Source organism: Drosophila elegans, unplaced genomic scaffold (assembly GCF_018152505.1).
Source record: "Drosophila elegans isolate 14027-0461.03 unplaced genomic scaffold, ASM1815250v1 contig_149, whole genome shotgun sequence".
Lineage (NCBI taxonomy): Eukaryota > Metazoa > Arthropoda > Insecta > Diptera > Drosophilidae > Drosophila > Drosophila elegans.
The window spans coordinates 4,737,744-4,765,605 of record NW_024545513.1 but is presented as its reverse complement, the minus strand read 5'-3'; the positions used below and the strand labels follow the sequence as shown (position 1 = coordinate 4,765,605).

The window sequence follows — 27,862 nt, the reverse complement described above, 5'->3', positions numbered from 1 at the left end:
TGATTTTTTCGATTAGTTGCGAAGCAAACTTTTTATATTAAAACATTTCTTGTTGAATATGATTCGATTTGATTGATAATATTAAAAAAAGTGTATTCCAGATCATAGTCATATAAATTTATTAGATTATTACTGGCTTATTTTGACACACAAAATATCCTAAATTCGGTTATATCTAATTCATAAATTTATTTTTTTTCTATTTTAAATAATGTTATCATCAATATTGTTAGTATAAAAATTATTTTAAATTTTTGTTCAAAGATTTATTAATTAAAAATAGATGTTACCCTCTATAAAAGAATACTTTTTTCAATAAAAAAAAAAATAACGGAGATGTTTATGTTTATTAATATTTTTAAATTTAATTCTAAGCAATCGCAAATCTAAGATTAATCAAGAACAAATCCATTTAAAGTCAACAATTTATTGAACACCCAAAACATCCTTTCAAACATTAATTACCCGAATTGAGTTGCATGTACTTTGTCCAAACACGCAATTTGAATGGGTTAAGTGACCTTCGCCCCATTCCGTATCTTGTGGGCTTAGTTTTGTTTTCCCCGCATTTTATCTGCACATTTTCCCTGTTTTTTGGTCAAATTTTGAATGAGCTAATTAAATGAATGGAAATGAGCTTAAAATTTTGTACAGCACAGTAAATGTAGAATGTACCATAGGGAAGGGGGAGGTGTTGGGTGGGAAATTGAAGAACCTTTTCGGCGCTGCGGCATTTGGTTTTGTGGGTCAAATGGCGGCAGTCGCATGACGACAGCCACGAAACCAACGAAACGTCCTCGTTGTCATCGTCATAGTCATCGTCGGTGTGTCGCCACTAATACTCTCCCTCTCTCTCTCGCTCTCTCTCTCTCTCTTTCTCTCTGTGTCTGCGTCTCTTTCCCACTTTCTTGCAAGTCATTCTGGGCTGCCCTTTGACCCTTTTCCCCACCCACCTTCCTTTCTTTGCCGCCAAACCCCAGCCCCTGCAACTTGTCTCTTTCTTTTTACACTTTTACCATATTTATGCCCTTTTACAAGAGGGTACTTGCATTTTTAATGATAACCTTTTTGGCCCCAAAAAATACATATCGATCGCAAGCGAATTAGGGAGTACAATAAAAATGAGCTTAGGTAAATAAAATTTAGAATTTATCAATACCTTTTTACAGACTGGAAAGCCCTGAATGTTTGTATGTTAAAAAAAAGGTAAAAAGGTATCTTGCCAAAACATTGTTTTTCCAAATCAAACAATTAATTTGGAAGTTAGGAAATTAAAATTTTTTAAATTGGTTTAATTGGGTGATGGGTATCTGATAGTCGGAGGCACTCAACTTCTTGTTTTGTTCTAAAGTTATACTTGTCCTTTTATTGGTCTTATATTTATTGCATGCAGTTTGGCCACTTGCGTGGTGGAAAGTCATAAATTGGTGGCTCCCCGGTTTTTCTTGTCCCGCCCCTTTTTTTGCCGCCCCGCTGTCGCGCCTTTGTTGTTGATCTATTTCAAATTAAATGGTGTCATTGTCAGGGGGTCGCTGGCAAAGGCCATTGCATGGCTCTCTCTTATTTTTTTTTCTTTTACTGCAGGACACTTTATCAAAGGACTTTGGAAAGAGGGAGGGCGGTCTGTGTCCTAATTGAATGGCCGCTGCCTTGCTCAGAACTAAAGTTCAGGTTTTATAAATGAAACCATCGTATAATTAAGTCATGAAAACACCGAAACAAATTAAATTATTAAGCCATATTTCCGATCAAAGAAATAAAAATAAAAACTTGTTAACATTTATTTTGTCAGTTGGATTTTAGGAGTATTTAACTCATTTCATATGAATCAATAATCCAAATTGAATGCAAAATCGTTTAAACTTATAAATGTAAACAGATAACACCCACTTAACTAAGTTTCATTTTAAAATGAAACAGTGAGCTTTATTTGCTTTTTATGATTGCCACATAATTATTGCATACAAATGGGCGTGGTGGCCCTGGGGAGAAAGTTCGAGGATGGGATAGAGTTTTGGGGGTAGGCCCCCTTTTCGGGGTGTGCCTTTTGGGGGGGGGTCTATTTCAAATAGGTCAATCAGCTCTCAGCCACGCCCTAACCTTCGCCCCTCTGACTAATGCAACCGCAATTACCTTCTGACTTTTTTTTTTTTTGACCTTAGTTTTTCTGAAGTTTTTTTTTAGTGATTTTTTCAGCTGACCCATGGTCTTCTGCTCCCACTGGCAGCTTTGATTAATATCTGCTTCTGAATTACGAGGCAATTTATTTTGTTGACACCGAGTGAAAAAGAGGAGGGTGCTTTTTTACCACTTTCTCCCCTTCAATTTATTTGCAATTTACACACAACTAACTGCCAATTTCTTTTCTTTCTTCTTTTTTTTTAGATCGCAGGCGCTCGCCTTCTCACATTTTCAAAGAGCTGCCAATAAGAAAATGAGAGGACTTCCTATTGGACTAACTTATTTGTGTATAAAAAAATAAAATAACAAATAACAAAAAAAACTAAAGCTGTTGTGCAACTAAAGGGAACAAAATTAACAACAAAAAAAAAACGCCACTTTGAAAAATAAGAAAATGCATGTGTATGTGTGTGAAATGAGTCAGTAGAAAAACAAAAGCAACACTCGCTAACAGCAACATAAAAAAAGTGAAAGCACAAACACCAAATTAAAAAATTAAAATATACTACAAATTTTATTTTCTTTAATAAATACCATTGCGTTGAAAGTTTTAATTAACTTAAAATTAAATTCAAAATTTATATTTGAGAAAATTACAAAAAAAAGTATACAACTATTTTAAGCGCAAGTGTATTTAATAAACAACGTTTTAATTTGCAGTTTTCTCTAATATTTTTTTTAATACATTTTGATTTTTTTAATAATTACAGCCATTGAACAGTTACAATTGTTGAGCCATTGACGAGTTTGTGTGTGTTAAAACAGAACCGGAAAGATACAAACCATAACCATCAAAATACGTAAAATAAGGAAATATAAAAAAAGGTTACTTGGAAAAATTCTGAAAAAACGAGGCTTGCATGCCAATGGCCTTGCAGTGCGGTAAAAAACAGCAGCAGCCGAAGAAGAAGCATAAAGTTCAACAAAAACAACAACAAATGCTGTAAAACGTTGTTTTTTTGTGACATACTCTCGTTGTTTTGCCGTGTTAAATAAACTGAAATTGGTATTGCAACAACAACACAAGCAACATCTTCCCCCCAAGAAACAATAATCAAAGCAAACAAATAATTGACTGGCATAATTAATTCACAACCAATCACGGACCAAAACAACAACAGAAGCGGCAAATAAAAGCAAAGGGTTAAGCCAAAGTAGACAAATTCGAGGAACGAGGAACTGAAGCAGAGCAGCAGCAGGCAACACAGCCAGCAGCGACACGATGAGCGGTCGTCCAAGAACTTCCTCCTTCGCCGAGGGCAACAAACAGTCGCCGAGTTTGGTGCTGGGCGGCGTCAAAACATGTAGTAAGTGGCCCATAATAAAACCATAATATTTACAAATATAACTCACTAAAAAGTCGTCAGGAAACCTCTAAAAGAATCCTCTTTAAACTACGTCTAAAAGTACCTACAGTTGCGTTCAAAACAATAGTAGTTTTATAGTTTTGAAATTTTTTTGAATACTCTTGTGAAACTAAACTAAATTGGCCAATAATAAAAATCAAATATTTTTATTTTAAGATATTGTTAAAAAGATAAAAAAAAAGTTTTTTAATTTTAATTTTTCAATAGCAAAAGTTTTTTATGGTTTATTGGTAAGTTATCATTATGATAAATTACATGAAAATTTGGCTTTTGTCTGAAAGGTATTTTTGTAGGCACTTTACTACAATTATTTTGACCGCAGGTGTATGTTGTAAGAAATATAATTTGGTCAATTAGGCAATTTATAATCGAATTTTCTGACATTAAAATGTTTAAACCAGTTGAGTGCTGCCCGATCAATACATCTTTTGACAATTTTATTGGATTGTCATATTAATAAACTTGTGTTTTCCGCTTTTAAAGTTCCTTAAAAAATCAGTTATTCAGTTAGTGCATCTTCCCATTCATTTAACCTTAAAAAAATTGGTTAAGAATTAATATACATATCTACTAAAATCAAGGTGAAATACAAATTCGAAATCAGCCTGAAAGAGCGCTACTCACGAACTCAATAAAACCCGCGAACGAAAGACCAGTTCAAAAAGATTAAAAACTTTCATAGAATAAGGTCACAACATTTTAATTGGGGAACTTGAGTTCACCTACCAAGGTCAGGGAAAGGAAAGATCTTCAACCTACCTTAATTGGTTGATTATTTTTAAATCAGTTATTTATGAACTCATTGTTAATAAATTACTGCATTTTATAGATCTAAAATCAATTACTTGATTCTGCAATAAATTTATTGAGTAATACTGTAAAGGCAAATTAAGTCTTAACTGTGTTGTGTTTTATATGTTTTAATTTGTTGTTTTTGAGTATGTTACTCAGCTGTTTTTGGCTTACGGCTGTTTTTAGCCCCTCGATACGCGAAAAATGCCATCGTATTATCAGTGCTTACCCCGCCTATCTTACCACCTGTGCACACTGGGCTAGCGGACCTAAATTTTTGGACAAAAATGTAATATAATGCCAACAATTCAAAACTTTGTTTTTTTGTCTTAATAATTTGTATTAATTAAAAAAAATTGATTACTAAAAAAAAACAGAAATAGCTTTTAAAAATGTTTATACAATGTTAAGTAACTCACATATATTACAAGTTTTAGTTTTACATTTTACGACTTGGATGAATTACTTTGTTTTATAAGTTCCCTTGGTGTACCCTCTGCAAATGAATTTCTTTTAAATGAGTGCGAAGAGCTTAAGTTTTCTACCTATACAGAAAATACGATGTCCGAGTTTTTTTTTACTTATAATCAGCTTAATGGCCCACTGTACAGTTTTTGAGAAAGTTTTTTTTATTTTCATTCATTCTCTTAGAGAGTATTTCATGATTCTCTCCCTCTCTTTGCCTCTTCTTCTTCGCCAATCGATTACACACACATACATACACTTACTCACCACGCTCGTAGTCGTTTGTATGTGTATTTCACCTCGATTTTCGCCGCGTCTCTCTCTTTCTCTCTGTCGCTCTCTACCTTTTTCGCCGCATCTGCTGCTGCATACAATACAGCGCTCAACTTGCGCTGGTGTGCGTGTCGTGTCTGCTGTTTTCTGTTTTATTCACATATTTTTTTCTACTTTTTTGCTTGGAATCCGAAGCGAAAAAGACAAATTTTTAGTAGCACGGAATTCGTGGCGAGAAGAACGCTGAAAAAAACGCGCGCCACAAATTAAAGTTGAAGTTAAACACCACACAAAAAGGAATTGAATTTGCCGCTCTGCCGCTGCCTGCGTCGCTGCCCCCCGCTGCGCTCTGCTGCGCTGCTGCGAATTTAGTTTCAATCGAGATTCACTCGCTGCGGGTTCGCTTCGCATATTTGCTGCCTCGAGTTTGCACTAAATAAAGCAGGAAAAACGCTGAAAAAAGCACAAATAACGCCGAGGAAGAAGCAGAAATAAACCACCTCAAAAACACCTCAGAAAAGGGCGAAAAAGCAACGAAACTAAGCCAAGAAAGCAAAAACAAAATCCCAACGTCACTTTAATTTTGTTCTGTGAGCGAGTGTGTGTGTGTGTCAGTGTCAGTGCCTGCGTGTGTGTGTATAAGCAACTGCTGCGCTGTAGTCGACAGCGCAGCGACTGCGACGCCGACAGCGCTGCAGAAGTTTTCGCCAAGAATATAGACGGCTGAAAATAACGGCAGTAAATAGCAGAAAAAAAGAAGGTCAACAGTTGAAAACTTCAACCCAGTACCGACAATTCACCACCACCACCCACTTCACTTCACTGCTGACGGTGACCGCGGCAGCGACTGCGACAGCGGCGTCGACGTCGCCGCTGCCCAGCGTTTTCCGCTTTTCAGGTTCTTCTTCTTCGCTTCTCTTCAATTCAACAGCGCTTTTCCGCTCGCCTACCTCATCGAAGCATGTTGATCAACCGCGGCTCCCTACTCGAAGGTAAAACAATAATAAAAAAGATCACAACGCTTAAGGCAACACGTAATAAACAACAAAAATTTCAAGGAAAAATTATAAGAAAATCAGGGAGACAACACACTGCCAAAATAAAAACAAGCAAGATAAGTTTAGGTTACATTCGATATTTTTGCTATTTGCAAACATTAATTTCCAGTATTTGAATTTAACAATTACAAGTAAAGATAATTTAAATTTAAAAGGTAATATAAACTATCTACTGACTTGAATTGAATAGCTAGCACTCTCAATTAAGACTTTAAAAATATATTTTCAATTTTGAAAAAATCTTAAGCTGTTTCTTTTCCACCTGTCCAAAAAGAGAGAATCTAGAAAAAATAATATGTGAGAATTTGGAATTATAGGATGACAAGTTGAAGAAAAATGGAAAACCAAAAAAACATTCTTGGAATTTTTAAACAAATTGAAAGATGAGTTATTAAGTATGTCTAAGATTATAAGCAATAAACTTAAAACAAAATAGAACACTTTAGTCAAGTGTCGAGACTATCATGATTCCTTCCTTCAGCAGATTCCTTAATAACTTCTAAACTAAATTTTTGATTTGCGTAATTTAAGGTTTTAAGAATCTATACGAATAGATCCTAATTAAGAGTAGTACCTTTTCTTTTGTTGCATAAAATTAATTATCAATAAATGAAACACAGCGCTATTTTTGAGGTTTCAATCTGGAATCATCGTGTTAACGAATTGATCAAGGTGGAAGCCATCATCATCATCTCATCATTGCTTGGCATTGCAGTTTGCAAATGAAATAATTGCGTGCGCTCTATTCCATTTCCATTCATTTCGAATAGGATGTTCCAGTACTTGGAATCCACTTCCAGTTGTCTTGCGTCATTCCGCACCAACCCCCACCAGCTCATTTCATTTCGATTCAGTTAAAATGCCCGAATCCACCTTGAGTTTGCCACCTCATTGGACTACCCTCACTGCCCCATTTTACTGAATTTTTATTATGCTTTCATCATGCACCTGCGTTCGCTTGCCAACTACGTTTATGCAGTATAAAAATATGCGAATTTTTATTTTCCAGAGATCTTGGTTTAATTACGTTTTATATAATTCAGGCTTTGTGGAGCAAACATGCAAACTATAATTCATGTGTACTTTATGTGATTTAAAACAAATTTGTACAAAACATACAAACACTTGAGTTCTTAATTATCTTCTATTTCGTACATCATTGTTACAGATGTATACATAAAGTGAACATTTCACTACATTTCAGAACATTTAATAAACAGTTCTGTATATGGTTGTTATTTAAAGTTGCAAACAAATAGATGATCTTACTTATTAAATTTGGAAGAACGATTTTATGAGTTTGAAAGTGCACTACAAATAAAAACATTCTAGAAATGTCAATTCTTAATCAGATTAAGAAAATCACATATGTAGATCTGTTCGAGAAGTGCAGTTATTGGGCCGTTTGTGTATTTATTGCCGCATAAACGATTTCAAATTATTAAATTGCTCGCTCTTCTTCTTCGGCAATCTTTTGATTTTAGTTCGGATCGTGCGTTTACAGCGCTGCCGCGGTCGCCGCTTTCCTTGGCCACACTGCGTCATCGTCATCAACTTCAATCCGGAGTAAACAAGATAATGACCTACATAGTGGGAGGGGGCGGGTGGGTTGCAGGGGCAGAAGTAGTATGCCCGCATACCAATCACAAATGTTTTTGCAGTTGCTTTTTGTTTGGCTCTCTGTTTCTGTTTCAATTTCGATTTCGTATAAATATTTATGCAAATTTGTTCGAACCTATAATTTTCCGATGCCCGCTTTCTATTTAATTTCATTAATTTGTAATATTCGCTTTTATACCCATACAGTGGGCTAATTGAGAAATGAGAAGGAGTAATTTGGGACTGGTAAAACATGTACATGTATTCTTGATCTGCATACTAGTGATGCTGAGAAAGAATATTTTGATGTCTAAATAGTTGCTTATTGTTGATAATTCTATTTTTTGCGTAGGAGTTTTTGACTATAACTGCAAGGGGTAAACAAAATTAGCTTCCACTCATTTTTTCTTTGTTTTTGACTATGCGATCGGCGACCCCCAAATGCGTTTTTCGGTTTTTATATTGCGTGCACTTGGCGTTGGTCCAAATCAACAATCCATAATTTATCAATGTTGTTTGTAATTGAAGAAAATCAAATTAAGCAAACGTGTATAATACGATATGAAATTCCTTTCGAGCGACAGAAATAAGATCGAGGCAAGGGCACAGACCTCTAGAATTTTAATACAGCCAACGCAGAATAATATAATATGTGCAAACGATAAACGAGGCAACCTATGGGATATTTTGGTATACAGCTACATTTTGTGAGCATTAAGGTTTTTAAATGCAAATTGTTTAATTATTATTACAAATATTGTTTTGGTCGTCTTCTAGACTAAAGGCTTTTTTGCTCCTATCTCGTGTTTCCGCTTGTATCGCCAGCTACATATTTTAACCTGAATTGTAGTGTTAGTGTGAAAAGAAAGCGAACCTTACTTTCAGATTTTCACGTCAAAATTGTATTTTAAATCTTTCGTTAAATATTTCGTTACTCAACCCTAGCCACCTTCAAATCCACTAGCCTAACACGAAGAGAGCTTTGTACAAAATAATCAAAATCAGTGCGCAATAGTGAATAGGTTTTGAGCTGAAGCCAAGTCGTCTAGAATCATTAAAAATATCATCCAACAAGAAGGCAACAAAACAATCCACTACCCGCGATGTAAAACTGAAGGGTACCGCCGTTGAGGGCCCCAAACTGCCGGCGAATAAACATCTGGACCGCCAGTTTGTCCAGTCAATGAACAGTTAGTGTCCTTCCCAGTTGGTTTGTAGCTAAAGTTATCCCTTAGCTTATTAAGGCTATAAAATCTATAAAACCTCTTCTGATATCTGTAATAACAGTTTTTCTCTTTTTTCTTTCTTTTCAGGTAAGTTTACCATCATTTTGCTTATTTATAGCGGGTAAACGGGTAAGCGAAAGTGTGGCAATAATTTTTAAAGTATTTATCATATCATAATAATAACCACTAAGAAACAACATTTTTAATATCTATAATTAGTTATAAGTGTGGCTTAGGCTACATAGAGGGCCCAAAGCTGAAAAAGTTGTAATGCAATAAACTATATTGTGCAATTTGTTTTTCATAAATAATAGTAATTGCGCTATAAATAGTATTAAGTATAATTTCTTAAAATACATAAGTAAATTGGAAAAAATACTTATAATTTTTTAAAAGTATTCTATACAAAATTTAAATTTTTTTGATTGAGTTTTACGAAAACGTATAAAGAAACTATAAAGAATTTAAGGTACAAATTAAAAAAAAAAAATTTTTAGCAATGTTTTCTATTTTTTGACTGTCATTTGATCCTGGTCCCTGCATACTTTTGGGCAGCGCTAGTTAATTAAGCGTTCATTTTGTACTACTTAGCTGCACTTTTTAGGTCTTTTGGGCATTAGCGGTTCTTGCACCCGATCTCCCCTCTCATTGTTTTTTTTTTTTTTTCACTTTTTCACTTCCAATGGTGTTGTTGAATCACCGGCACGCGCGCTCTCTTTTTCCGCCTCTTTTCTATATCTCTTTCTCGGTTACCTAATTTTCGTAAGTCACCGACACATGAGAAACTCCAGTGCATTGCGCACACATCCACCTACACGAATACAACTGACATTTTCACGCACCTAATGCAAATTAGCTTTGCGTTGACTAGAGATTCTATCGCGCCCGCTCTCTCTCCCTCTTTCTCTTGCCCCCCTAATTTCACGTTCCCTCTCTGCGACTGCTTTGCCGCTCTCTTTCCATGTGTGGATCAATTTTGCCGTCCTTCACAATTATTATTATTATTTTAAGTTTTTTTAGGACGCTAAAATTCATCAACCTTAAAAAAAAAAAATTTAAAACATTTCATTTTTCTTGATAAAATATACAGTTTGTGGCCAACTGTGCAAGTTTTATTTCTCCGGTTATTTTACAGCTGCGGTAAATGAAATGGTATTTCGTTAAGAAACACACATTAAGTATATATATAGCAAAAAAAAATTGGAGAAAAAATAAGAAACATTTAATAATTCTCATATTTTTGAAATATTTTGGGGTCAGAAATGTCTCCCTACATTATTTTTACAAACTTCTGATCAAAATTTGAACAAATGTTTTTTTGATACAAATTTTTAATAGGACTATGGTACTTAATTCTGTACCTTTAACCTTGTATTTAAATATTATTTTTCAAAGTTAAGTGGTCTTGTATAAACGGCCTGACTTCTAGTTTCAACCGCTGCTGTGCTCGTGGGGAGCCGGCGTCGCCGCTACTGCGCTGCCGGTGGATGTGAGTGTTGGATGTGAATGTGATGTGGATGCCGATGCTTCGACTCGCTCACTCGCGTTGAATCCATCGAGCAGGCGCGTCGTACTCTCTCCTCTCGTTCCGTTCCGCTGCGTTTCTTCCCGGCGTTCCGCGACCATTTACTTATTGTTTTTGTGCTTTTATCAACGACAAAAAATCGAAAGAAAAAAATAAAAATAATAATAATAAAAATAACGGCGAAACAAAAAGTGAAACAAATTCGTGACGCGCCTGATTATTTCTTCTTTATTTTTTGTGTCAACAGTGTGCAGTGTAATGTGTCCCCAAAACAAATACAAATAAATAGAATTCAATATGTATTGAAATCTAATTAGTTGCCACATTGTTGGTTTGGCCGTCTGTGACACCATTAGGAAATGAGGAAAAAAAAAGAGCTTAAAAAATCAATTTAATTGGAGTTTATTTCAAGGCGTTGTGAAATGTTTTATTTGCTACTTAAACTTAACACACACACAGTTCCTTATATTTTGGGAGATTTTTGTAGTCGGAGGAATGTTCTAGAAGGCATTTTAAAATACTCCATAACATTATATAAATATTATATAGACAAGTTTTTGCTGCAGCTCCACTAGCAAATTAATGAAGAAGAAGTGGCTAAAAATTCATCAATGGAAAAGTTTTTGCAATCTCTCCATCTCGCTCGTTAGCTTGCCCTCTCCCTCGCACCCCTCTTTCCCTCGCAAGACGCACAACAAGTGGCGAATCGATGCGGCGTCGTCTTGAAACCTGTTTTTGTATCGTTGTTACTCTTTAAGCGTACACAGATAAAAATAATTAAATCTTGAATTTTAGATGGTTCAAACGTAGTTTTTTTCATTACTTTAAAATAAGGTTGCTTAACTTAGGAATTAGTTTAATTAACATCTTAAAGATGATTTTATCATAGAAATTGAATTATTTTGAAGTCTAGAATAAATTTAGTTTATTTCTCCAGAAAATTATATTAATTTATAAAATTGATTTGTGATCTTTTTGTTAAAAAGATTGAATATCTTATTAATTTATACGATGAGCATATGTGTCGATTGGCAGTACTTCAAGGTACTGCTACAAATTGATCAATTGTTAAAATACTAATATAGTATGAATATAACAAAAGAAAATCATGAATATTTAAATTGTTTTCTATGTAGTTGTTACTGCGGCTGCTGCGTCTTCCCGATAATTGGCGTTGGATGGTGGCTATCTCTTCCCCAGTGCCCCGTACCCTCGAACTCTATCTTTCATTCCACTGATCAACATTTGCTTTTATGGGCAAATGTTCCTCAATGAGTAGTCTTAGCTATGGTGATCAGAGGGAGGAGGCGTTGTTGAAGTCGCTGCAGTACGTGCATGCAATTCCTTATTGGCGACAATGTTGAAATATGCGTCTGGTTGCAAAGATAGCACCAGAGAGCAAAATAATAGGTGCAAAAAGCTAAATAACTTTGAAGTAAATATTGAGATTTAGGGGGGAGACTAAACTATATCACAAAAATTTAATCTGGAAGTTTTAACAGCTACTACCTTACCAATAAAGACGAGAAAACTGATCTCTATGTCAGTCAACTATGCTAATCAAATGGTTAATTTATTTACGAATTCCTAAGTGTAGTAAATTAAATTTACGTAAGACGAAAATTGGAAGCAACAGTGTTAACAAAAGTCCCATTGTAAAATTCTTCTAGATGTTACACTTAGTAGAGCACATTTAAATAGATTTTTTTATTTGCTTTCTCAAATATTTACGATAATATTATTACTATTTCATAATTTACTAAAGTCAACAGGTTTATTTGACACTTAAGTGTGACCATTTTAGCTGAGTGTGGCCAAAAAAAAGTGTTAATCAATTTTAAAGCTGAATAGCCTTATTTATTTGTATAACTCCAACTTTATTAATATTTTTTTTTCAAATAATAGGCCCTATTATAACTTTCTGAAAGTAAAGTGTTTCGATTTTTGTTAAATTTAAGAGCTTGTTTGTGTATTATATTACTTTAGGTGTCTATTAGTGTGACCGCTAGTGTGTATAGTGGCTTGGGCCAAAAGTGAATTATTCATGTTGTTGCTGCTGTCGCTGTGCCAGTGGAAAATTCCCAAAAAAAATTCGCATGAACTGTGCCGGCTTCTCCTCCTCCTTCTTCTTTGCCCCTCCTTGGCTGCTCTTCTCCTCCGCCTCCTCCTGCCACTCGTTCTTCTTCTTTGAGTGCCCCCCAAAGGCAAAAAGTCGAAGTCGAAGTTACTTTATGGGTGGTTGTTGTTGCTCGGTCTTTCGCTTCAGTTTTTTTGGTTTTAATTTCTTTAACTTTTGTTTCGTGTTATAAAAATAGCACAGGCGAAGAAATATTTGCACACTACACACACGTGTGTGTTAGCATTTGCTAATTTTCTTCGTTTGGCGTTTTTTGTTTGTTGATTTTTCTGGTGATTCGCCTAATTCTTTTTTCCTTTCTTTTTCTCCTGTCTGTTAATTCTCTCTTTTGGTTGCGTTTTACCAATTTTTTTCTCTTTCTCATTATTACGGCAAAGAATTTGTATTTTAATGTGACAAATCGTTTCTCGTTCTTTTAAGCTTATCTCTTTCTTTATATCTTTCTTCCGCTCTTTCTTCTCTTTTACTCCCCCACGCCTTAAATGTGTCAATGGTTCAAGGCAGATGAATAAAGTATTAAAAAAGGAGAACTAACCTCCGGAGCTTTTCATTCAAAAAGCTTCTCAACAGGGAGCTTTGCTTTCGTCAGACTTTTTTCGGGGGCCAAAACTGCATGACGTACCGCCAAATTCAACAACAAAAATATAATTTTTCGCATACCGTATATAAAAATCTGCCCGGAGAGACTGGAAAAAAGTATTGGATGATTCGATTCAGAATCTTATCAAAGCTTATTTTTAAATGTTGCCTATCTACATATTTCTATCAAAAATAAAGTTTAAATTTGATTGTAGAAAACTCCGATCAGTTCATTAAAACCGATTCGAATGTTCATAATCTTAAAGTTCCCCCTATATCTTTCTCAGCTACCATTGCTCTCATACTTGATGCAAAGTCAGCTGACTTATGTTTCATTTGAGCCACGCGTTTCACGTTGATCCCCTTATAAATATTTTCACGTCTCGATTTACATGTTTGGGTTTATTTTGTATTTGTATTTATCGCATAATGACGGTAGTAATGACGCGCTCAAAAAACCGACCAAAAGTCGGGATTATATTGCCCCCGACGATTTCTCACGCCCATTTATGGAGGTGAATTGGGGTTTTGACATTTTTGGTAACCAGAAATGTCGTTGCGACTGCAAATAAAAAAAAAAAACGAAAAATAAACAATATACGGAATACGGCCAATGGCAAAAAAAAAAAGTGCAAACCCCATAATGACAACACTTACAAATGCGAATACAGTGCGTTTCATAATACGGGAACATTGCAGTTTCCGGTAAAGAATTTGTATATTGTTGGCTTTTGTTATATACATATTTTTTTAATTTGGATATAGAACGCAATATTTTTTTTAATATTTTAAATAAGCAATTTCGCAATATTTAATTTAACTGATTGAAGACGTAATCAATGTTTTTGATATGCTCTTATGTAAATGTATCATTGATTAATCGATTCTTTTCATTAATTTTCCGATCCGGACTGTATTTTAATTCATAAAGACACATACATTGGCACAAAGAATCTGCTGACGTTGTCGCATTGTTGTTATCGTTTAATTAACATTTTTCACTTCAATTTGCAAAATAATACGTACAATAATAATGACAAAAGCAGGTTGGGATGATACGGAATCAAATCGAATCGAATCGACTATATAATGCAAGGGAAAGGAATATGGAAAGTTGTCAGGCAGTTAAATAAAAATAACGTTAACAGCTCGTTAGATACAAAAAGCTGGCCAAGAAGCCACACGACGTCTCGGCTAATAAAAGTGTGACAACAGCTTTAACAGCCGCGCTGTTCTATTCCACTTTATTCCATACTCGAAATTGCTTTTTCGACCAATTAATTATCTTATTTTTTATTGCATACAATTCTATTAAGTGAGTTTCGTCCGTTGATTGGATTGTTGGGATTGTGTGTGGGGCATACAAATCGATTGGGAAAGACTTCCATTACCATACCAGCATTAAAATTAAATTTGTCGGATTTTTTAAAATTTAAAGTATAAAGTTTCTTGTTTTCGTTAAAATTTCACCTGTTGCAAGTTAAGAAAACTTACATTTTGGAGATATGTTATTAAGATTATTTTTTTTAGAAGTTCATATTAAACCTGAAGGAAATGGAGTTTAAATCAAAACACGTTTAATAAAAAAGATTGACTATTCCTTTTTGGTGAAAATTGTTTTGCCGGTTTTCGTTGATTTTATCAACCACTGTCATCGGGTTTTGATTTTGATGGTATTTGTCGACTGCAATTGTCAAGTTGAAACTAATCTGTTAATTGAGTTCTACATGGAAATGTTGTCAATTAAGGGGTGTTTGGTTCCGGGGGGTTGTTGCCCCGATAAATTGTTGTTTGTTCTACTTCATTCTAGCCGATTTCGCGGAAATTCATACTGCAACACAAAAAATGCACTTAATTTATGCGAGAATGTGGAAATGGCGGAAAAGCATTCGCCTTTGTGCCGCCTCGCTCCTCTTTATAAATATTCGTGCAGGGTGAATGGAGAATATCGTCTCGTTCTATTGATAATGTTCAATATATATAGCATATATAGCCTCAGGTGCGCTTTTAACCTTTGCGGCTTACAAGCACGCGAAACTTAAAACGAGACTCGGATTTGGCTTTGGCCATTTGCGGTTCTTTTGTTGGTTGGTGTATTTTTTGGTGTGCGAGGCCAGTAAACCACATGAAAACCAGTTGTGTGGTGTCGGCAACTCCGCCGCCCACCTTCCTCTATCCCATCGTTCCCGCCCCCCAATTGGCAAGGCCGATTATCGACCGCTGACCGAAGGCTGCGAAGAAAAAGCAAAACAACAAAAACTTAAAACGTTTAGAAAGTTACCAACTGTTTAAGTTGCCTTGATTGATTTGTTGCGTTTATTGTTCATTCCAATCAGCTGCTTAGGTTGATGGTCTAATCTGGCCTTGGCTGCGTTCTTTTCTATTGTTTCAAAAGAATGTTTTACTTACAGTAACATTTGAAACGATTGGAGAAGAATTAATCCTTTATTTTGATTTATTTTCGTTGAAATATTAAGATATGTAATATTACTGTAATATTAAGATATGTTTGTTCCATTCCACAATTTCATTGTAATAATAATTTGACCGTACCTGCTAGTGTTCCAGGCCATTTCGTTTCAGCTTGTTTTACTTAACACTTAACCAGCCGTTAATTAACCAATCAACAATGAAAACGATTCGAGTCCAAAAATAGGCACCTATTATTTATCACTCGCCTTTCGGCTATTTTTGATGCAAATTCCTGGGGAGATAAAATGAAAAGGGGATTGCAATGGGTTAGCCAAAGACGTTTAATCAACGGCGCGTGGCGTCTAACGAAATCATCGCATGACCAACTAAGTCGCAACCCCCCTCTTCCACCGATTACACAGAGATTTTTCACCGCTTGCCAAAACTTTCCAGTCTGCTGCACAACAATGTGAAACGGAACACGAAACGTTCCTCTTCTTCAGATATATTATCTGCGTTTCGTTGCGAATCTTTTGGCGCAATTAGCGTGCACAATTAGCATATCTCTAGCACTCCTAGCGTCGTCCCCTTCTAGCTTGTTTGCGTGCAAATTAAATTAGCAGCCCCGGCCAGAAAGAGACGACATAAAGGGAAGTACTGGATGAATTATTGGATGGAAATATTTAATGGCTTCGAGGTGAAGTCCATTGTGTGTGTGACTCCAAATTGTTGATTAAAAAGAAAGATCCACAACTTTTCCAGTGGTTGATCTGCAATTAACACTGTATTACTTATGCGCCGAAATCATTTTCCGCCGTGCCATTTACTCGAAGTAAATATACGATATTGGAACTATCACTTATCGTGGGTCCATCAATAATCCGTGTATCACGTGCCACCTAAAACGCCCCCGATTGTCTATTTGAGATGTGGCATTTATAACTCGTAGTAAATTCAATACAGATTTTTGTTACCGGCGGTTACCGGTCATGTCTGGTCTGAACTGAATATGACCCATCTTGGCCTTAGTTGTTGTTTGGGTTTACTCAGTGCACTAGAACTTGGGCGAAAAGTGGGTCGGGTATTTGGATTGTCTGGGGAATATCTTATCGCCTCCATATAGTAGTTATTGTCGTCTGCCGTCTAGTGTCATCTATTTTCTGCGCCAGATACCACAGTGTTTATGTGGTTCGTGACTCGGCAAAGCATAGATGGGGTAAACAAACTGGCGAAAACCCTTGGACAAGAGAGGGTATTAAAGTACGACTTGGACTCTGGATTGAAGTTTAAAGGTTATAGTTAAAGAGTAAATGTCAGAGTAAAGTAGTACAACTTATAAGGTGCCCAACCAAAAAACATATATTTAAGTTATTCAATCAAAGTTAATTTCAAATAAAATCGAAATAAAATCTTGAAGTATTATACAAACGAAAAAAAACTTACAATGTTTTAGGTGAAAATAATTAAAATATGTTAAATTACAGGTGAACTTTTGGTATGATTTTTTTCTGTTGAATTTGGATTTGTGAGATAAGAAGGGACCACTGACTTCTACAAAAATGTTATAAAAACTTCGTGTTGTTTATATACAACATTTTGAAAATACGTTTTTTGTTTTATTTTTAGTTTAACCTGGTGAAGTTTCTAGAATCTTTAGGTTGGCGATTTTTTTTCTGTTCTTCATGTGGGGAATACTGACCTTTGTATAATAGGTTCGGTGGCTCGCTTTCCTGCTTTCGATTTTAAGTAACAACGCGGGGAAGCACAATGAAACTGAAACAAAAGGGGGCATCGAAACAAAAACAACACAAAGGCTTTTTTTAAGAAACAGAGAGAAGAAAAGAGCGAGCAAGAAACAGAAACTTCAGCATTGCCTGACGCAAATGCCGCCACGCATTGCGTCATTGTGGGGCTAAATGGGGGTGGGAGCGAGAGGGGGGAATGTACGTGTGGAGTGAGATGGGGGAATGCGTGAGAGAGAGCCGTTTTATTTTTGCTCTCACGAGAGCATTTGTCGGCTTTTTTTTGCTCATTAATGTTTCGATTTTTGTTGTATATTTTGTGGTTTTTATTTTTATTTTTTGCTGTTGATGACACATGGTTCACTTATTTAATGAGAGGGGGTGGGCCATAAAATAAAAACAAAAGGGGGGTTGGCTCTTCTCTATTAATATACTACCAAATTTTGGTTTACGTGGTGCAGACACGCTTCCCCTTTTCTTTGATAAATTAGGTTATTTTTGTTTTAATGGTGGGACAAATGAAAAAAATAAAATAATTTAGAGTTACCAAAATGTTGCAATTCTCATGCCACTTAATTTTTGTTATATTTTCTCTCTTCCCAATGATCGCTTCAAAAAGTATCTGACGAAATTAATTGATGTTTTTGCGTACAACTTAAACATTGTGGTTTTTTTTGTGGTTACATTAACAGAAATTTTTTTTGCATTCCTTTTTTGTGATATATCTTGGCACAGTTTCTTATAATATTTTGTTATAATTTAAGTAGATATTTTTTGATTTATGGCATAGGGGCTTTAAAAATACAGGTTAAGGGAGTTCGCTGGCTTACTTTTTCTTTTTTGTTTTGTTTCTCGGTTTTCTTGGCTTGATTTTTTGTTTTTGGGGGACAGCTCATGTACTTGGAACTCTGTATTTAGTCAGCGCTCTTTTAATTTGTCTTTTTTGTTTTCTTCGTTGTTTAATGGGTAAAAAATTTATAGTGACTAAGCCAATGCCAATGTAAGTGGCTATAACCCATTGAGGCAACTGTTGTTTCAGGGTTTCCCCAGCTGGATTTAGTGTAATTTAAAAGCGGTTTTTTGGGGAATTTCTTGGACATTTTAAGATCCTTCATAAGCCGAGTATCACACCATTACAACAAAATTATTAGGAAATTCCCAATGAGTCATAAATAAATTAATTTTTAATTAATACCAATAATATATATTAAAAAATATCGCTAAAAATAGAACGATAAAACTGAACAATTCTATTATCTATACAAGAGTTTCAATAACATGGGGTTAATAAGGGTTAGTCTTTAAAATATACAATCACTCTTTATAAGCTGACTCATTATGTTGTTGTTTATATGCAAATTTTGTTGTTTCGTTTTATTTTTAAAATCGGAGCCATGATTTTTCCCATAAATTCCAACTAGAAAAAATAAACAAAAATATTTTGTAATTTGTTATCGATGTGAAAAATAAAATGCTTCTTCTTAGCCTTGTTTATTTGTTTACATTACGCCATACGACATTGTTGTTGTTTGTCATGTAATTATGATAATCAAGTGCAGTAAAAACTGAAAACAAAGAACTTGGCAACAACAAGGGGGTTTTTTTTGTAGGGGTTTTGGGGTATGTTGTATATGGGGTGAGGTTTTTAGAGTGGATTGCAGCTCTTTATCAACTTAAGTTAATCTTTGCTCTCGGTTGTTATGTGTATATATGTATATGCATACTTTAATATGACGGGTCCATATAGATAGGCGATACATGATCCGGGGTGCCTTATTATAAAACTCTCCTGTTTCAATTCACTCTGTTCCCCGTTCCCAATTAACAGGGAAAAGTACTTAACACACACATGACCAAAGTTCACTTCGGGCTAAGCGCTTTTTATATTATTTTTTGATTAATTAGGCAATTTGCTTGAACTTTTGTTATTGTTCCTTTTTTATTTGCTGATAAGATTAGGGCATGAATTGGCAGTGTGCACGTGTGGTTTTGCCAGAAGTTGGGTCCCTCCCACTTCCGCCCACTGGAAGCAAGGTCACTCGACAATTAGTAGTTGGATTTTGCGAAAACTTGACATTCAGCCCACTCACTATCCGCTGGTTTTTGTTTGTCGCAATTTGGACGAAGTGAGTGATTGGCTAAAGGCTGAAAGTGAATCTCACGTGAGTGGGATATTTAATCGATGAGAGCCTCGAACTGTCTCTTTATTTTGTTTGGCCATCATTTTGTTACTGTGTTAGTAGCTGTTAGTTTCATCACTGAAAAGTGTTTATTGCTGCAGGAGAGTATTTGTTTTGGCAACAAAAATATTACGGATTAATAAGGAATCAAAGTGGATTTGAGCTCTAAAAGTGCTGCCTCTGGTCACCTTTCCTAAAGCTATTGGAAACAAAAATAACATGTATTGGGTCAGGAAATTAAAATTGTTCGAAAATTATAAAAGAATTAACCCACAAACATTGATATTTTTTTTAACCAATAATTATTTTTAAACTGATTTCTGCAGTGTTAATAACCCATTCTAAACAAGTTGTTTTTTATGCCTTTACAATTCGTTATTGATACATAAGTAGATTATTTGTTGAAGAATATAGTATTGGGGTTTATCAGGCTCTTTTAGTGCTCTTGTTTAAATGAAATCTGGTCATGGGTCTTTCCCGCTGTTTCTGCCGTAATCACTTATTTCGATTATTGATTTATAGGTTTAGCTGCTGAAAAAACTAATCAATTGTTTATGGAATTGAACTTTGATGGAAAATACTCTGTTCACTTAGTTTCTTTGTTTTTTGTATGTCAAGTTGCTAAATATAAGTATATTAAATAATTATCATATAATTGCCGCTCTAATAATTCGAGCAAACACATATGTGTACATCCATGCCCCTAATCAAATTAGGGGCATGAAAAAAAATTATATTTATTTATATTGATTTCCCAATCTATATATTTACACATTTGCTGTACGTATAATGGGATATTTACAAGGAATTATCGCATTCCCGAAGACGCAGTTTGTACGTTAAGCGTGTGTCGTTTCGGTTTTTACCAGTTTTTGGTTGTTCTTATTGCCATTTGGAACCTGAAAGCGTTATATGTGTGCATACATGGCGAGGGGAAAGTGGGTGGTTGACAAGGAATTGTGGGTGGTAACTGGGTGGCGGTTGTTAGCAGGGTTGGGCATTCACTTATCGCGTGTTGGCTTTGGCACCTCTCCTCTATACCTTCTCAATCTCATTCCTTTTATAATATTGTTTTTCTCGGTCTTTCCCGCTTTACCTCTTTTCCAATTTTCCGCTTTTTTTTGTCTTTGGCTTTTTACGGCTTTGTCTTGTTGCCATTGTTTTCTATAAACCGATTTCAATTGGTACCACTGCTTCAATAGTAAATGAAAATATTTTAAAATTAATATTTAAGGTTAAACGAGTTGAAAGGTATAAACACAAAAACATACAATTAAAAGCTGTTCTTCAGGTTTCTATCTACACCAAACATCCAACTCTGCAGTGTAGTAAAATATCTTTAACACATTTTCTTTGTCCCCTTCTTAACTTTATTTAAATTAACCCGTTTCCGTTGGGCTATCGCTATAATCGGTGTGCAGCAGCTGTTGTTATCGAAGTCATATGCTTTGTGTTGTTGATCGACGCTGGTGTGAATGTGATGTGCAGTCTCATGGGTTAATTGCCTTGGTCTGCTCTAATTATTGATTGTCGACTCGGTCATTAGCAGCTGGCAAAGGAAGTGCCGCGATAGCGACAACAATACAAGCTTCTTTGATTTTTTTTATTATTAATTTATTTTTAATATATGTTGTTTTTTCTCGTGTTGCGCGTGTTTTTGGTATCACCCCACAACCTTCCCTCTTTTTGTTAGTTTTTGTTTAACTTTTGGTAAACTCGAGTCTTTGGCAAACAGATGCGCATATTTCCAACGGGTTTCCTTTTTATTTTCCCAAATGGAATGCAAATATTGTACTGTTTGTTCTTTTTTTATTCCCGTTTCGGCTCTTGTTCTATTAAAATGCTATTCTATGCGCTCTCGTTATTGTACTTTCACTTTCCTTGAGTGCATAAGGGACCCGAAAGATGGCGCTGCCGTGTAAGCAACAGGCGGCGGTGAATCAGTGGGATTGGAACGAATTGAATGTATTTTTGGGTCTCCCAGTTTTTTTTTTTTTTTTTTTTTTAAGCTTTATGTGTTCTGTCTAGTTTATTTGCTTTTTTCATTTCACTTTCGATGCCGAATGCGGCCTCTCATTTTATTTTTAGTTTCGATTCAGTTCGATAGCCTAGACCCAAAAAAAGGGGCACGGAACGAGCGGTAAAACATGTTTTGTTTTGACGTTTTTCCCACATTCAGAATCAATAATTCCCTGTAAAAATAGCCCGTAAAAACATGTCTTTGGGCAATTACCATTGTGAATACTTACCAACCACGGTAAATGTCAGAGCGCATTATCGACATGCAAGTTCAAGACCAAGTAAACAAGAACCACAACCCCTAGGCTGGCTAACAGGCCCCTCAAAAGACCCACAGACCCGCTTCTCCTTTTCACTGGAATCCCCATCACTTAAGCCCGTCCCCAGCTCATTTGCTATTCAAATTGAAGTTGACTCGATACTGGAACCCACCGGCACGTGGAGACCAGTGCAAGCCGGAGACCTGGCGCCAAATGAAAATTTCATTCAATAAATAATAGCTTTTCGAATAGGAAATAACTAAGAAAGTCCAGGATTACTTTTTGGTTTTTTCTTAAAGTAGTTAGTTGTAAAATTTACAGAAATTGTAAACGAAAATTAGCATTCTTTCCAAAAGATTATATCATAACTGTCCGATCATGATAATTACGGAGACAACAAGTTTTCTTATTTAACATACGGTTACTATACTATACCCAGGTGTCAACTAGTAATGCATTTCAATAAATTGTTGGTTTTAAATTATACAAATCATAATTGTCTTAGCCTTAAATAATTTTCCTCGGCTCTATAATACCTCTTCTTATGGCTAGAGAAAAGGTATTGAGTTATAGATATAAAGAATGGGTTAGGAGCTCTGCGTCTACTCTAGGCTCAATGTCAAGTCGATAAAAATAAAGGCAAATGACGCAGTGGCCGAAGAAAAAGGGTTGCTATTACTGCGGGCTTGAGGTCTTTAGTTAAGGTAAAATGTCAGCTAGGGCGAAAGTCAAAGTCTTGAATGGGTTATCCAAGGTTTGGAAATGTCGCAGGGCGTAAAAATACCATAGTTGGGTTAGCGGGTATGTGATACAAATCTGGTTAGTTGGTTTAGAAAGCTGCCTGCAATTCAAATATACTAACTGGAGCTCTTGTAGTACCCACCCATTTGCATCTGGGGTTTATTTAATGATTTAATGTTGATGTTAATCGTACGACTGTTGTGTTAGATTTTGATCGTATGACAGGCTTTATCTTAAATTAAAAGAATTACCTTTAAGTATTTAATTAGGCTTCTTGCCCTTAAAAAAAGCTTTTTAAAAGGGTAGCGATATGGAAGATCTTGGAACTTTGGATAATATTAGTTGACATTTTTAGTGATCACCCTGTCCCAAAGTGCTTCACCCTGTTGCACAGAGAGAGTTGTCGCTGTAGTTTTCTTTGTTAGTTCACCCCCCAACTTGCTGGGTTTCGTTTTTCTTTTGTTTTATTATTATTTTCCCGTTTTCTATTTGTTTTTTTGCGCCATTGCATGACCTAACCAACTAAGCCAACAAACTGACCTAAGCACCCTCCGTAATTCCCAGCCCCGCCCCCTTCTTTCACCAGCCCCCCTTTCGTTGGGCGCTTGTCATCGTCTGCAAAACCGCTTTCAACCTGAAACCGTATACCATATACTATATACTATATATGTATATACCATATATCGTGTACGGCGGGATTGGACATACTCTACTGACGGAGACAACGACACATGCAATTATTGTGCTGTTGTTTTTATGGGGTTTGTCTTTGGTCTATTGCGTACTGTCTGCCGACCAATGCTGCTTTTTCTGTTAGTGTTTAACTTCTATACGTTTACCGTTGTTGCTTAGGAAGTCCTTTTCTTGGTTAGCCATTCCATTTTATTTCAATTTGACTTGTGCTTGTGCGGACACTCCTATAATTTGTGGTAATGCGACAATGTCCTCTATTCTCGAAACACTTTCTCCTGAAAGTCCTTTACCCCATTATGATATTAGTTGGGAGCTAGTTGGTAAGGTACCAATTGGTAAATCGTACTAACATCAAAGTTGCGACGCAGATTATTTTCCTCTGGTAATTTAAACCAATTTGCTATTTATTTTTTCATGAACTTAAATTGTTTGTAGCTACGGAATTGCCTTTGTTTTTTTCAAGTAATCCTTTCAAGTAATTTATCTGAAGTTCTTAAATTACATTGACTACAAAGTTTGATATATTGAAATAAGAAAAATAGTTATTAAAGTCGTGTGATCAGGTATATATTGCATATTTAGACAATCTTATAGAGGCTTGTCCCTCTTTTTTTAGAGACATATGTAGATGTTAACTAATTTATTTTATTATTTACTTTAGTAGGCGATTGTGATTACAATGTTGTTGTTATTGCTGGAAACATTTCCGTATCTATTTTCAAGCTGATCATTTCTGTTTTAGATGTAGCTTACATTATATTTCTGTTCTTATTTAATTTAACACGTTCGCACTTTAGCACTTCAATAAAAGAGTAGAATTGTAAATTAATGGGTCCGGCAACACAAACAATACCCATACGCATAAATAAATAAAAAAGGCATTTTGTTGTTTTATGATTGTTTCTTTTTTTGGATTTTAGTGAAGTATTTTTAATGCTGATAAAAGTAGTGATAAGATTAAGGCTTTACACGCAAGGGAAATTCAAGAAAAGGAGGCTTCCGAAAGCTAATCAGTTTTGGTTTTTGCCATCACTTTCGCACGCAAAAATTGCAGCTGTGTTTCATTCCATTGAGTTTCGGACTCTGCAAGTTTTTTGATTCCATTGAATTCCGTTGTGCACTTCACTGAGGAGAAAAGCTTGCTCTCCATCTCGCTCTGGTTCTTTGGCCCCTCTCTTTCTTCAAGGCTCTTCCCCTCTCTTTCTTGTTAATCTTCACCTCTCTTTCTTTCACTGCGTGCTTGCGTAGTGTTTCAGTACCGTACGTTCCATCACCCTGCACATGTGAGTGTGTGTGCGTGCGTCAGCGATAATAATTTGGAATTTGAGTTGCCGTTTTCGCTCTGTTTCTGTTTCGCTCTTGTGTGTGTGTCTGTTTCTCAGTTTCGATTGAGTTTCGGTCTCGTTTCTCAGTTTGTCGAGTTCTCAGTTCATTCGCGACCTCAAAAGCGTCCGCACATGTTGCACGCTAAAAAAACACACAGACCAGACAACAGAAATAAATAACCAAAATAGACACTTAAATTTTGAAAATCACAAAGATCTCTCTCTCTCTTTCTGCCTTTTTTTGTTTCGTGTGAGTGTGCATAAATTTAAATGGTTTTTGTTTGGCTTTTATTTATATTTTTTTTTACGGTGTCCAAAAAACAAACCACAATGTTGGGCTAAATTTAGCCAGAGAGCCTAAATAGAAAAAGTTTGTTTTCGAAAATGCAGCTATAACAGCAAAAATCAGTGTAACCAAATCAAAAGCAACCACTTATTTGTTATTTTGTTTGATTTAAATGAAATTAGGCAATGTGACTGTGAAGCGCGAAGACAAAAAAGTTAAACAAAAATAAAAAGTGATTTAAAACACTTTAACTCCCCAAAACTGTGCTCAGCTTGGGACACACTTAACTAATTCTAAAGAACTAGCAAGAAAATACTCTAATCACTAGAGTATTTAATAGACAATTAAAAACCTGATGGCAACAACAACAACAACCCAGGCAGCAGGAGCTGCACCAGCTCACAATTTATTGCCAGCCGCCGCCAGTAGCAATAATAATACAAATAATACCCTTAACAACAATAATAACAACAACAACAGTAACAACAACAATAATAATAATAATAATAATAATAATAACGTGACAAGCCAGCCCATAAAAATACCGCTGAGCGAACGCTTCTCATCGCAAACGTCGACGGGTTCGGCGGACAGTGGAGTAATTGTTTCCAGTGCATCGCAGCAGCAACTGCAGCAGTTGCAATTGCCGCCACCGCGCAGCAGTAGTGGCTCATTGAGCTTGCCGCAGGCGCCACCTGGCGGCAAGTGGCGTCAGCAGAAGCAGCAGCGTCAGCAATTACTGCTCAGTCAAGATAGTGGCATCGAGAACGGTGTTACGCGGTCAAAGGTCAAGGATTCTCAGGGCGGTGGTGTGGGAAAACCTGGTCACAATGCCATCAACTCAAAGGAGGCTGGGAACAGCAGCAGCGAAAGTCTGGGCAGCAATTGCTCCGAGACGACTGCTGAGGATCAGCAGCGGATAAGGGCCTCATCCGCTCTGGAACTCAGTAGCAGTAGCAGCGTGGACAATCCCGTGGTCATTGGTGTGGGCAGCACTGTGGTGGGCAACAACATCCTGCGCAGTCGCATTAAGTACAAGAGTACCAATAGCACCGGGACCCAGGGATTCGATGTGGAGGATCGCATCGATGAGGTGGATATCTGTGATGATGACGTGGAGATCGAGGAGGAGGACGATGGCGTCAATGTGGACGACGATGTCGAGGAGGCCGACAACCAGTCGGACAGTCAGTCGGGCATAATAATAAACCTCAAGAGCAAATCGGAACAAGAGGAGGAGGAGGCCAAGGAGTCGGAGGTTAAACCCAAAACCCGATTACTGCCACCTGATCAGGCGGAACTTACAGTGGCAGCGGCAGCGGCACGTCGTCGCGATGCCAAAAGTCTGGCCACCGATGGCCACATTTACTTTCCCCTGCTCAAGATCAGCGAGGATCCGCACATTGATTCCAAGCTGATCAATCGCAAGGATGGCCTTCAGGATACCATGTATTACCTGGACGAGTTCGGCAGTCCCAAGCTGCGAGAGAAGTTCGCCCGCAAGCAAAAGCAACTGCTGGCCAAGCAGCAAAAGCAGATGATGAAGCGGGAAAGGCGGAGCGAGGAGCAGCGCAAGAAGCGAAACACCACCGTGGCCTCCAATTTGGCGGCCAGTGGTGAGACCAAAGATGATGAACAACAACCACACTGTGATACTAGCTCTAGGAGCAAACATAACTCGGTACCCAATCCACCCTCTAGCCATGTTCATCATAATCATCATCTTGTTGTGGATGTGGAGGAGGATGTGGATGCCACCAAGCGTGACGTGGGCCAGGTGAAGATGCGCCGCCACAGCCACGACAACCACTACGATAGAATCCCCCAGAGCAATGCAAACACCATCACCACCACCACCCGCCCTAAAAACGATCATCAGTCGCAGGACCAGGACATCGAGGACATCGAGCAGGGAGCCGAGCCCGAACTCGAAGGAGATGCCGATGCGGACAGCGATGAGAGCGGCGAGAACGTTAAGACTGCCAAATTGGCCAGAACACAGTCCTGCGTCAGTTGGACCAAAGTGGTGCAAAAGTTCAAAAACATATTAGGTAAAATATGACATGTTAGTTCTAAGGACTGCTCTTAAATTGTACAAAAAATTTAAAAATACAGATAGGATCTATTAATTAAATACTTTGAAATTGTTTTATAACAATATGTTAGTTCTTAGGACTGCTTCAAAATTGTAGAACAAAGTTACGATCGAAAAATTCGAAACTGCAAACTGGCATACATTCAAAAAAGAGCTAACACAATTTTCAGTAATTACTTTTAAATAATTCTATAAAAAGTAGTTGTAAAGCTTAAACATTTAAATAAAATTTTTTTTTTTTCAATTTTGGGCAATCAACTTAATTTCGTTCAAAAAATTATTTGAGACTAGACTCATAATTATGGTAATTTAATATAATTGAAAGCAGTTGTGAAAAAAGATTTAAAAGTACGCATTGGCAGTTTATACCAGACATTCAGTACAAGAGAAATTTGTCCCGAACATATAATTTTGAACATATTTACGTTTAAGGGGATTCCCGTCTACCGCGATGAGGAAATATTTATTTTTTACTTCGATATCTGAAGTAGTTTTTGAAGTGTTTTTTTTTTTTTTGTAATATTTTGTTTATTTTTTTTACGTTATTTAAAGGCTGTAATAAAACAAGTGGGTGGTGGAATTATTATAATTCATTATAATTGTATTTTTAATTATCTCTATAAATATATTTATTTATCAATTATTATTACTTATTTAAGTATTGAGCTATAGTTGAAGTCTAGATATCCGCCTTAGACCTACCTTTGCCTTAATATTTGAAAGACGATTTATTTATGCATTTAAAGTTCTTCTAATAGTCTTTTACTGTCTGACAAGATATCATAAAATGTTATCAATTGTTTAAAACTGTGATTTCTAAAATTTTCCGTTTATTTTCTTCTCTTTGTAGGTAAGTGTTGATTGAAGTGAAACACAAATTCCTCAAAACTCCGGAGGGCTTATCGTA

The 27,862-nt window shown here is 36.2% G+C and overlaps 1 protein-coding gene across 10 annotated transcripts in view; it reads left to right on the top strand.

Moving 5' to 3' along the window:
* The window catches only part of LOC108136205 (protein kinase shaggy), a 54,096-nt gene that overhangs the window by 7,026 nt on the left and 19,208 nt on the right, over nucleotides 1-27,862 (top strand). For 3 of the 10 annotated variants that reach the window (XM_017257209.2, XM_017257211.2, XM_041709569.1), the window contains exon 2: nucleotides 2,892-3,488. In XM_017257209.2, the coding sequence (XP_017112698.1) occupies nucleotides 3,404-3,488 (85 nt within the window). In that variant the 5' untranslated portion in view covers nucleotides 2,892-3,403. Of the gene's footprint in view, nucleotides 1-2,891; nucleotides 3,489-5,384; nucleotides 6,071-8,734; nucleotides 8,926-10,726; nucleotides 10,742-24,846; nucleotides 26,912-27,862 lie in introns of those variants that run through there. The other 7 variants (XM_017257206.2, XM_041709549.1, XM_017257207.2 and 4 more) reach the window with 6 other exon arrangements.